The sequence below is a fragment of the Oncorhynchus tshawytscha genome, linkage group LG16 (genome assembly GCF_018296145.1).
Source record: "Oncorhynchus tshawytscha isolate Ot180627B linkage group LG16, Otsh_v2.0, whole genome shotgun sequence".
NCBI lineage: Eukaryota > Metazoa > Chordata > Actinopteri > Salmoniformes > Salmonidae > Oncorhynchus > Oncorhynchus tshawytscha.
Genome location: NC_056444.1, coordinates 86,597,992 through 86,610,440, shown reverse-complemented (window position 1 = coordinate 86,610,440; position 12,449 = coordinate 86,597,992). Strand labels below are relative to the sequence as shown.

At 44.7% G+C, this 12,449-nt stretch overlaps 1 protein-coding gene across 1 annotated transcript; it reads right to left on the bottom strand.

The window, feature by feature from the left end:
• Positions 1–5,458: 5,458 nt before the first annotated feature.
• LOC121839666 (coiled-coil domain-containing protein 120-like) lies at positions 5,459–11,744 on the bottom strand. Its single transcript, XM_042299846.1, has 6 exons — positions 11,653–11,744; positions 11,399–11,523; positions 10,810–10,926; positions 10,010–10,130; positions 6,847–6,906; positions 5,459–5,776 (listed from the first exon to the last, which is right to left on the bottom strand). The coding sequence occupies exons 1-6, from the start codon at positions 11,684–11,686 to the stop codon at positions 5,565–5,567; spliced, it is 669 nt and encodes a 222-aa protein (XP_042155780.1). The 5' UTR covers positions 11,687–11,744; the 3' UTR covers positions 5,459–5,564.
• Positions 11,745–12,449: the final 705 nt, after the last annotated feature.

The window sequence follows — 12,449 nt, the reverse complement described above, 5'->3', positions numbered from 1 at the left end:
CCAGGTAGGGCCAGTTGAGAACACCTTTATTTAACCAGGTAGGCCAGTTGAGAACACCTTTATTTAACCAGGTAGACCAGTTGAGAACACCTTTATTTAACCAGGTAGGCCAGTTGAGAACACCTTTATTTAACCAGGTAGGCTAGTTGAGAACACCTTTATTTAACCAGGTAGGCCAGTTGAGAACACCTTTATTTAACCAGGTAGGCCAGTTGAGAACACCTTTATTTAACCAGGTAGGCCAGTTGAGAACACCTTTATTTAACCAGGTAGGCCAGTTGAGAACACCTTTATTTAACCAGGTAGGCCAGTTGAGAACACCTTTATTTAACCAGGTAGGCCAGTTGAGAACACCTTTATTTAACCAGGTAGGCCAGTTGAGAACACCTTTATTTAACCAGGGAGGCCAGTTGAGAACACCTTTATTTAACCAGGTAGGCCAGTTGAGAACACCTTTATTTAACCAGGTAGGCCAGTGGAGAACACCTTTATTTAACCAGGTAGGCCAGTTGAGAACACCTTTATTTAATCAGGTAGGCCAGTTGAGAACACCTTTATTTAACCAGGTAGGCTAGTTGAGAACACCTTTATTTAACCAGGTAGGCCAGTTGAGAACACCTTTATTTAACCAGGTAGGCCAGTTGAGAACACCTTTATTTAACCAGGTAGGCCAGTTGAGAACACCTTTATTTAACCAGGTAGGCCAGTGGAGAACACCTTTATTTAATCAGGTAGGCCAGTTGAGAACACCTTTATTTAACCAGGTAGGCCAGTTGAGAACACCTTTATTTAACCAGGTAGGCCAGTTGAGAACACCTTTATTTAACCAGGTAGGCTAGTTGAGAACACCTTTACTTAACCAGGTAGACCAGTTGAGAACACCTTTACTTAACCAGGTAGACCAGTTGAGAACACCTTTATTTAACCAGGTAGGCTAGTTGAGAACACCTTTATTTAACCAGGTAGACCAGTTGAGAACACCTTTACTTAACCAGGTAGGCCAGTTGAGAACACCTTTACTTAACCAGGTAGGCCAGTTGAGAACACCTTTACTTAACCAGGTAGGCCAGTTGAGAACACCTTTACTTAATCAGGTAGGCCAGTTGAGAACACCTTTACTTAACCAGGTAGGCCAGTTGAGAACACCTTTATTTAACCAGGTAGGCCAGTTGAGAACACCTTTATTTAACCAGGTAGGCCAGTTGAGAACACCTTTATTTAACCAGGTAGGCTAGTTGAGAACACCTTTATTTAACCAGGTAGGCCAGTTGAGAACACCTTTATTTAACCAGGTAGGCTAGTTGAGAACACCTTTATTTAACCAGGTAGGCCAGTTGAGAACACCTTTATTTAACCAGGTAGGCCAGTTGAGAACACCTTTATTTAACCAGGTAGGCCAGTTGAGAACACCTTTATTTAACCAGGTAGGCCAGTTGAGAACACCTTTATTTAACCAGGTAGGCCAGTTGAGAACACCTTTATTTAACCAGGTAGGCCAGTTGAGAACACCTTTATTTAACCAGGTAGGCCAGTTGAGAACACCTTTATTTAACCAGGTAGGCCAGTTGAGAACACCTTTATTTAACCAGGTAGGCCAGTTGAGAACAAGTTCTCATTTACAATTGCGACCTGGCCAAGATAAAGCAAAGCAGTTCGACACATACAACAACACAGAGTTACACATGGAATAAAACAAACATACAGTATAAACAAGTCTAACTTGAGAGGGGTGGGTGTGGCTTCGTGTGACAATGATCACAAGAGCAGATTCTGACCGATTTGACAGCTCCAACACTGTTCCACCTCAGACATTTCCAAAACACCTGCTACGCGTCTGCTGTTAGCGGGTTGATGCTTAATCTGATTGAGTCTAGGCCTAAGACTTCAACGCACCTGATGTGGTGGTGAACACCTGTTGGTTTAGGGTTAGTTGTACAGTTTAAGACTTCAGCTCACCTGATGTGGTTGTGGACACCTGTTGGTCCGTTCCGAGCGAGGAGGGTGTGGTAGGTACACTCCTCCCCTCCATATTGCTTCTGGGAAGAGTACAACACACACAGCAAGACTCTGCATTAGGACTACAACATACCAGTCTCAAGACAGGACATATCTAGGAAGTTAGAATGTATGAAAATGGGCCATAGATTCTGTAGGAGACAACATCGCTCTTCCTGGTTAGAATGTATGAAAATGGGCCATAGATTCTGTAGGAGACAACATCGCTCTTCCTGGTTAGAATGTATGAAAATGGGCCATAGATTCTGTAGGAGACAACATCGCTCTTCCTGGTTAGAATGTATGAAAATGGGCCATAGATTCTGTAGGAGACAACATCGCTCTTCCTGGTTAGAATGTATGAAAATGGGCCATAGATTCTGTAGGAGACAACATCGCTCTTCCTGGTTAGAATGTATGAAAATGGGCCATAGATTCTGTAGGAGACAACATCGCTCTTCCTGGTTAGAATGTATGAAAATGGGCCATAGATTCTGTAGGAGACAACATCGCTCTTCCTGGTTAGAATGTATGAAAATGGGCCATATATTCTGTAGGAGACAACAGCGCTCTTCCTGGTTAGAATGTATGAAAATGGGCCATAGATTCTGTAGGAGACAACATCGCTCTTCCTGGTTAGAATGTATGAAAATGGGCCATAAATTCTGTAGGAGACAACATCGCTCTTCCTGGTTAGAATGTATGAAAATGGGCCATAGATTCTGTAGGAGACAACATCGCTCTTCCTGGTTAGAATGTATGAAAATGGGCCATAGATTCTGTAGGAGACAACATCGCTCTTCCTGGTTAGAATGTATGAAAATGGGCCATAGATTCTGTAGGAGACAACATCGCTCTTCCTGGTTAGAATGTATGAAAATGGGCCATAGATTCTGTAGGAGACAACATCGCTCTTCCTGGTTAGAATGTATGAAAATGGGCCATAGATTCTGTAGGAGACAACATCGCTCTTCCTGGTTAGAATGTATGAAAATGGGCCATAAATTCTGTAGGAGACAACATCGCTCTTCCTGGTCAGAATGTATGAAAATGGGCCATAGATTCTGTAGGAGACAACATCGCTCTTCCTGGTCAGAATGTATGAAAATGGGCCATAAATTCTGTAGGAGACAACATCGCTCTTCCTGGTCAGAATGTAAGATAATGGGCCATAAATTCTGTAGGAGACAACATCGCTCTTCCTGGTCAGAATGTATGAAAATGGGCCATAGATTCTGTAGGAGACAACATCGCTCTTCCTGGTTAGAATGTATGAAAATGGGCCATAGATTCTGTAGGAGACAACATCGCTCTTCCTGGTTAGAATGTATGAAAATGGGCCATAGATTCTGTAGGAGACAACATCGCTCTTCCTGGTTAGAATGTATGAAAATGGGCCATAGATTCTGTAGGAGACAACATCGCTCTTCCTGGTTAGAATGTATGAAACTGGGCCATAGATTCTGTAGGAGACAACATCGCTCTTCCTGGTTAGAATGTATGAAAATGGGCCATAAATTCTGTAGGAGACAACATCGCTCTTCCTGGTTAGAATGTATGAAACTGGGCCATAGATTCTGTAGGAGACAACATCGCTCTTCCTGGTTAGAATGTATGAAACTGGGCCATAGATTCTGTAGGAGACAACATCGCTCTTCCTGGTTAGAATGTATGAAAATGGGCCATAGATTCTGTAGGAGACAACATCGCTCTTCCTGGTTAGAATGTATGAAAATGGGCCATAGATTCTGTAGGAGACAACATCGCTCTTCCTGGTTAGAATGTATGAAAATGGGCCATAGATTCTGTAGGAGACAACATCGCTCTTCCTGTGTATCAGTGGTTTACAGGAACTTATGAAGAAGAAAGAAAACCCATTATACACTGATTGGACAAAACATTAGGAACACCTGCTCTTTCCATGACATAGACTGACCAGGTGAATCCAGGTGAAAGCTATGAATCCCTTATTGATGTCACCTGTTAAATCCACTTCAATCAGTGTAGATGAAGAGGAGGAGACGGGTTAAAGAAGGGTTTTTAAGCCTTGAGACAACTGGGACATGGATTGTGTATCTGTGCCATTCAGAGGGTGAATGTGTAAGACAAAAGATTTAAGTGCCTTTGAACGGGGTATGGTAGTAGGTGCCAGGTGCACTGGGTTGAGTGTGTCAAGAACTGCAACACTGCTGGGTTTTTCAGGCTCAACAGTTTCCCGTGTGTATCAAGAATGGTCCACCACACGAATTGTGCAGAGCAACAGCCAGGCTACAGTTAGTCAACTGACAGTCCAGTACAACATTGGTGCCCAAAGACCCATGAAAGAAAGCACAACTTGTCCGTACGTTAACGTGAATGCGGTATGGCAGCTGACGACCTTACAGAGTTCTACTTCTTCCTGAAAATAAAAAAAGAAACTGTGGTTGCATTGGGCTGAGGAACGAAAACACTGGAGGATGTGAAAAACATGATCTGGTCTGATGAATACTCCGTTTCTGCTATTTCACGCTGATGGGAGGACTAAGGTATGGAGGAAACCACGAGTACATACATCTATCATGCCACGTGTCAACATTACAGGCTGGTGGTGGTGGTGGTGGTGTGATGGTCTGCGGTGTGTTTTTGGGCACCTTTGATAAAAGTGGTGCAACGTTTAAATACCAAAGGACAACTGAACATCGTAGCCAATCAGGGGCATCCCTTCATGGCAGCAGTGTATCCTGTATCCATCAGCAGGATAACGCCCCGATGCCACGAGGCACGGATGGTCCAGGAATGGTTCCACGATCATCACAGTGAATTCCATCTTACTGCAGTGGCCTGCCCAGTCAACAAGTCTCCATCCCAATTGAGCTTCTGTGGGATGAGATGGAACGAACTATTCGGAGTACAGATCCACAATCAGCCAACTTGACACAACTGTGGGGAAGCCTTGGAGTCAACATGGGTCAGCATCCCTGTGGAAACGCTTTCAAACACCTTAGTAGAGTTCCCTGACGAATTGAGGCTGTTCTGAGGACAAAAAGGGTGTGCAACTCAGTAATTAGGGAAGGGGTTCCTAATTACTTTTGTACACTCAGTGTAGATGTGGATAGAATAGATGGTTCCTAGTGGCAAATGGATACAAACCCGGCTGTTTATACAGACTAGTTTGTATCACCAGTTTGTACAGACTAGTTTGTATCACCAGTTTGTACAGACTAGTTTGTATCACCAGTTTGTACTGACTAGTTCGTATCATCAGTTTGTACTGACTAGTTTGTATCATCAGTTTGTACAGACTAGTTTGTACTGACTAGTTTGTATCATCAGTTTGTACAGACTAGTTTGTATCACCAGTTTGTACTGACTAGTTTGTATCATCAGTTTGTACTGACTAGTTTGTATCATCAGTTACTGTACAAACAGTAACTTATTCATTTACTTTGTACGATTACACAGTATGACATTTGCTTTGCTTGTTCTCAGTTGTTTTTTTTTAGTCTGGGTATCTTTAAAACACTTTGTGACAATTACTGATGTAAAAAAAAAAGGACTTTAGAAAATACATGTGAATGATCGGCATTAGGTCAGAGAGATAGTGTGAAGCCGCAGCAGTACCTGGCGGAGAGGGCCAGTGGGTTGGGTTGCGTGGTGGTCCTCATCGCATAATAGATCTCAACAGGAGAAAGCTTCCTACACAGCCTGCTGTCTGGACTACTGCTGCTCCCATTACCATTACCAGGGGCCAGCCGGGGACGAGACGGGGACAGGCAGTCTGGGGCCACACCCGAAGACTCATCTAGAGACAGAGAGAGAGAGAGAGAGAGAGAGAGAGAGAGAGGCGAGCCAGAGAAAAGACAGAGACGGATGAAAGTTTAGTGAGGACTGAAAGTAGACATTTGCATCACTAGGATGTACTGTATTAGCATCACTAGGATGTACTGTGTTAGCATCACTAGGATGTACTGTGTTAGCATCACTAGGATGTACTGTGTTAGCATGACTAGGATGAACTGTGTTAGCATGACTAGGATGTACTGTGTTAGCATGACTAGGATGTACTGTATTAGCATCACTAGGATGTACTGTGTTAGCATCACTAGGATGTACTGTGTTAGCATCACTAGGATGTACTGTGTTAGCATGACTAGGATGTACTGTGTTAGCATGACTAGGATGTACTGTGTTAGCATGACTAGGATGTACTGTGTTAGCATGACTAGGATGTACTGTGTTAGCATGACTAGGTATGTACTGTGTTAGCATGACTAGGATGTACTGTGTTAGCATGACTAGGATGTACTGTGTTAGCATGACTAGAGGATGTACTGTGTTAACATGACTAGGATGTACTGTGTTAGCATGACTAGGATGTACTGTGTTAACATGACTAGGATGTACTGTGTTAGCATGACTAGGATGTACTGTGTTAACATGACTAGGATGTACTGTGTTAGCATGACTAGGATGTACTGTGTTAACATGACTAGGATGTACTGTGTTAGCATGACTAGGATGTACTGTGTTAGCATGACTAGGATGTACTGTGTTAGCATCACTAGGATGTACTGTGTTAGCATGACTAGGATGTACTGTGTTAGCATCACTAGGATGTACTGTGTTAGCATGACTAGGATGTACTGTGTTAGCATCACTAGGATGTACTGTGTTAGCATGACTAGGATGTACTGTGTTAGCATGACTAGGATGTACTGTGTTAGCATGACTAGGATGTACTGTGTTAGCATCACTAGGATGTACTGTGTTAGCATCACTAGGATGTACTGTGTTAGCATGACTAGGATGTACTGTGTTAGCATCACTAGGATGTACTGTGTTAGCATGACTAGGATCTTCCTATTGTCTTACCGTTGTCATGGTCCCCTGTAGAATCAGACGTGGAGCTGCTCTCAGAGTTCACCGTGTCATCTGTGGAGGAATACACACACACACACACACACACACACACACACAAAGTCAGATTTCAACATAGTCAGATTGCACCAAATAACTTCACACACTGTCCCTTATATCTAAATATCTAAATTTTAACCTGAAATCTGTGCCTTGTGACATTTCCATGCATGTCCCCTATAAGAATCAGTCCACGATTGACATTAGAATTGCTCTGCGTATCTCCGGTAATATTCAGCCCTCAAGCTGTGCTCTCTGTGTACGCACCCCCACATGGGCTGCATCTGAGTACGGCACACACTTCTCTATTTAGTAGTGCACTAAAACCTAGTGGGGTCAAAAGTAGTGCACTAAAACTCAGTGTGGGCAAAAGTAGTGCACTAAAACTCAGTGTGGGCAAAAGTAGTGCACTAAAACTCAGTGTGGCCAAAAGTAGTGCACTAAAACTCAGTGTGGGCAAAAGTAGTGCACTAAAACACAGTGTGGCCAAAAGTAGTGCACTAAAACACAGTCTGGCCAAAAGTAGTGAACTAAAACACAGTCTGGCCAAAAGTAGTGCACTAAAACACAGTCTGGCCAAAAGTGCTGCACTAAATAGGGAATAGGGTGCCATTTCCGAGTGCCCATGGTAGAGTGAGTCAGGTGGTAGTTACATAACTGGTAGCATTGTTCTCTGTCTGTCCACCATGCCTCCATGTGCTTTCCCTGGACATCGTGTGTGTGTGTGTGTGTGTGTGTGTGTGTGTGTGTGTGTGTGTGTGTGTGTCAGCCCAGTAATAACGAGACTGTTCCGGACTTCCTCCTCTCCTCTGTAACAATGTCCACCCTCCCTCCCTCCCTCCCTTTCTATCTCCCCCAGTCTGTCTCTGCCTTTCCAGGGTCAATGTTTTTTTTTTTTCCAGGCATGGAAGTGGAACCTGAGTTCCTAAGGAATCTAACAACCACGGTATTAAACACACACACACGCACACACACACACGGTTCCCACAGTGCAACCATGACATCATAATCCTCTGATCCATTCCTAAGTGCTACCTGTGTGTGTGTGTGTGTGTGTGTGTGTGTGTGTGTGTGTGTGTGTGCTGTGTGTGTGTGTGTGGCTCTGTGTGTGTGTGATTATGTGTGTGTATGATTATGTGTGTGTGTGTGTGTGTGTGTGTGTGTGTGTGTGTGTGTGGCTCTGTGTGTGTGGTCTGTGTGTGTGTGTGTGTGTGTGTGTGTGTGTGTGTGTGTGTGTGTGTGTGTGTGTGTGTGTGTGTGTGTGTGTGATTGTGTGTGTATGATTATGTGTGTGTGTGTGTGTGATTGTGTGTGTATGATTATGTGTGTGTGTGTGTGTGTGTGTGTGTGTGTGTGTGTGTGTGTGTGTGTGTGTGTGTGTGTGTGTGTGTGTGTGTGTGTGTGTGTTTCCTGACTGGATTCTGGAGACTTGGCATAAGCATATAAAACTACAGTGTAATTACTGGGACAGTGAATCATTTTGTATTGTTTTGCCTTCATACGTCACATGTTTGTATTTGATAATCAAACAAAGACTACGAGGTTGAAGTGCAGACTGTTAGCTGTAATTTGAGGGTATTTTCATGAATATAGGGTGAACCGTTCTTTTTGTACATAGTCGACAAATTCACTTACATGTGTATTAAAGTAGTCAAAGGTTTAGAATGGTGAATAACGTATTGTGTCATTTTGGAGTCCCTTTCACTGTAAACAAGAATACAATATGTTTCTAAACACATCTACATTCAATTTGAATGCTGCCATGGTTACGGATAATCCTGAATGAATCGTGAATAATGAGGAGTGAGAAGGTTACAGAGGGTCAAATATCAAACCCCCAAGACATGCTAACCTTTCACCATTACAATAACAGGGGTAGTTAGCATTTTATATCATAGCCCTAAAACATGCTAACCTCTCACCATTACAATAGCAGGCTAAGATTGTATATCATACCCCCAAGACATGCTAACCTCTCACCATTACAATAACAGGGGAGGTTAGCATTTTATATCAAACCCCCAAGACATGCTAACCTCTCACCATTACCATAACAGGGGAGGTTAGCATTTTATATCATACCCCAAGACATGCTAACCTCTCACCCTTATAATAACAGAGGAGGTTAGCATTTTATATCATACCCCCAAGACATGCTAACCTCTCACCATTACAATAACAGGCTAGCATTTTATATCATACCCCAAGACATGCTAACCTCTCACCCTTATAATAACAGAGGAGGTTAGCATTTTATATCATACCCCCAAGACATGCTAACCTCTCACCATTACAATAACAGGGGGCTAGCATTTTATATCATACCCCCAAGACATGCTAACCTCTCACCATTACAATAATAGGGGAGGTTAGCATTTTATATCATACCCCCAAGACATGCTAACCTCTCACCATTACAATAACAGGGGAGGTTAGCATGTTATATCATACCCCCAAGACATGCTAACCTCTCACCATTACAATAACAGGGGAGGGTAGCATTTTATATCATACCCCAAGACATGCTAACCTCTCACCATTACAATAACAGGGGAGGTTAGCATCTTAAATCATACCCAAAGTCATGCTAACCTCTCACCATTACAATAACAGGAGAGGTTAGCATTTTATATCATACCCCCAAGTCATGCTAACCTCTCACCATTACAATAACAGGGGAGGTTAGCATCTTAAATCATACCCCCAAGACATGCTAACCTCTCACCATTACAATAATAGGGGAGGTTAGCATTTTATATCATACCCCCAAGACATGCTAACCTCTCACCATTACAATAACAGGGGAGGTTAGCATGTTATATCATACCCCCAAGACATGCTAACCTCTCACCATTACAATAACAGGAGAGGTTAGCATTTTATATCATACCCCCAAGACATGCTAACCTCTCACCATTACAATAACAGGAGAGGTTAGCATTTTATATCATACCCCCAAGTCATGCTAACCTCTCACCATTACAATAACAGGGGAGGTTAGCATCTTAAATCATACCCCCAAGACATGCTAACCTCTCACCATTACAATAACAGGAGAGGTTAGCATTTAACCTGTGTGTATTTCAACCAGTCACAGTAAAAGGTGGTACGTTATTACCCGTGTGACATCCTCTGTGCACAGTCCTCTTGCTGTGCGCCGGGTGCTGATCAGAGTCTACACGGCGTCTCAGGGCACCGCTGAACAGCGCCTTCTTCGGCTTCCTCTGACACACCTCCTCCTACACATCAGAAGATGGGTTTATTTAGTTTATTTTGTCGTCACATTCACCGTTCAATACCATTCTCGTAGCGGTACAAAAACGAGATTGTGCTGTCTCTCAACGGTCTCTCACCCAATGCATCTTACCACCTGTATTCGGGTGTCCTGTGTGAATTTAAGTGTGCTCTCTCTAATTCAATCTTTCTTTCTCTCTCTTGGAGGACCTGAGCCCTAGGACCATGCCTCAGGACTACCTGACATGATGACTCCTTGCTGTCCCCAGTCCACCTGGCCGTGCTGCTGCTCCAGTTTCAACTGTTCTGCCTTATTATTATTCGACCATGCTGGTCATTTATGAACATTTGAACATCTTGGCCATGTTCTGTTATAATCTCCACCCGGCACAGCCAGAAGAGGACTGGCCACCCCTCATAGCCTGGTTCCTCTCTAGGTATCTTCCTTTTGGCCTTTCTAGGGAGTTTTTCCTAGCACCGTGCTTCTACACCTGCATTGCTTGCTGTTTGGCGTTTTAGGCTGGGTTTCTGTACAGCACTTTGAGATATCAGCTGATGTACAAAGGGCTATATAAATACATTTGATTTGATCTGAAAAATGATCAGAGGGATAACAGGTTAAATTAGGTTAAATTAGGAGGGGGGTTCTGCTTTCTGTGTGGTAATATTCAAATCCTCTTTTACCTCTGTCTTTATAATAGTCTTGGGTCCGTGGCGGTAGGATCCGACCCTTCGGCGAACGTTGGGGCGTCTCTCCCCAGCCTCCAGGGGGAAATCACCAGGAAGCTCTCCTGTCAACTCCTGTTATAGACAAATACACCACATTAACAAGATAAATCACCAAGAAGCTCTCCTGTTATAGACAAATACACCACATTAACAAGATAAATCACCAAGAAGCTCTCCTGTTATAGACAAATACACCACATTAACAAGATAAATCACCAGGAAGCTCTCCTGTCAACTCCTGTTATAGGCAGGTCCTGGACAGGACAAACAGACACGGAACACAGTAAACCTGACATACAGTCGTCAGTATTTGGCTGTGAGTACGTGTACCAGAAGTAAACCTGACATACTAGTCGTCAGTATTTGGCTGAGTACGCGTACCAGAAGTAAACCTGACATACTAGTCGTCAGTATTTGGCTGTGAGTACGTGTACCAGAAGTAAACCTGACATACTAGTCGTCAGTATTTGGCTGTGAGTACGTGTACCAGAAGTAAACCTGACATACTAGTCGTCAGTATTTGGCTGTGAGTACGTGTACTGACCGCCTCCTGCAGACAGACTCTCCGTAGCTCAGCCAGTCTGCTATTCAGTAGAGTCTCGAGACTGCGTCTTCTCTCCTGTAGTTCTGTCATCCTTTCAACAGCCTCCGGACTGCCACCCAGCAGGTCTACACAACACACAGAAGAAGGAGATGACATGCTAAGTGTTGATCAAACATGGCTATACATTCTTTCACTAAAAACTAAAATTGCTATCGCTAAATTAGGTATATAAAATACATGTTTTATTTCCTCACCAGGTACTGAGATGAGATGACCCTTGACCTCCATGTCAGGTGTGTCCCAGGTGACCTCGCTGCTCTCAGTGCATCCCAACAGATCACTCACCTGCACACACACACACACACACACACACACACACACACACACACACAAGAGGAGGAGGAATCAGACATGTCGGGTGTGTTCGCTGCTCTCAGTGCATCCCAACAGATCTCACACACACATACACACACAGAGGGGGATAGACCAGAGAGGACCAGAGGACGGACCAGAGGGACGGACCAGAGACGGGAGGGACCAGAGGGACGGACCAGAGGGACGGACCAGAGGGACGGACCAGGAGGACGGACCAGAGGGACGGACCAGAGGGACGGACCAGAGGGACGGACCAGCGGGACGGACCAGCGGGACGGACCAGGAGGACGGACCAGAGGGACGGACCAGAGGGACGGACCAGCGGGACGGACCAGAGGGACGGACCAGAGGGACGGACCAGGGGACGGACCAGAGGGACGGACCAGAGGGACGGACCAGAGGGACGGACCAGAGGGACGGACCAGAGGGACGGACCAGAGGTAAGGACCAGAGGGACGGACCAGAGGGACGGACCAGAGGGACGGACCAGGAGGACGGACCAGAGGGACGGACCAGAGGGACGGACCAGAGGGACGGACCAGAGGGACGGACCAGAGGGACGGACCAGAGGGACGGACCAGGAGGACGGACCAGAGGGACGGACCAGAGGGACGGACCAGAGGGACGGACCAGCGGGACGGACCAGCGGGACGGACCAGGAGGACGGACCAGAGGG

Bases quoted from the DNA above. Each gene is read 5' to 3' on its own strand.
- LOC121839666 (XM_042299846.1), bottom strand. From the start codon at position 11,686: ATGGAGGTCAAGGGTCATCTCATCTCAGTACCTG. The intron at 6,907-10,009 runs GTAATAACGTAC...ATTCCTCCACAG, and splicing joins GCACAGAGGATGTCACACGG to ATGACACGGTGAACTCTGAG. The intron at 5,777-6,846 runs GTAAGACAATAG...CTCTGTCTCTAG, and splicing joins TACAGGGGACCATGACAACG to ATGAGTCTTCGGGTGTGGCC.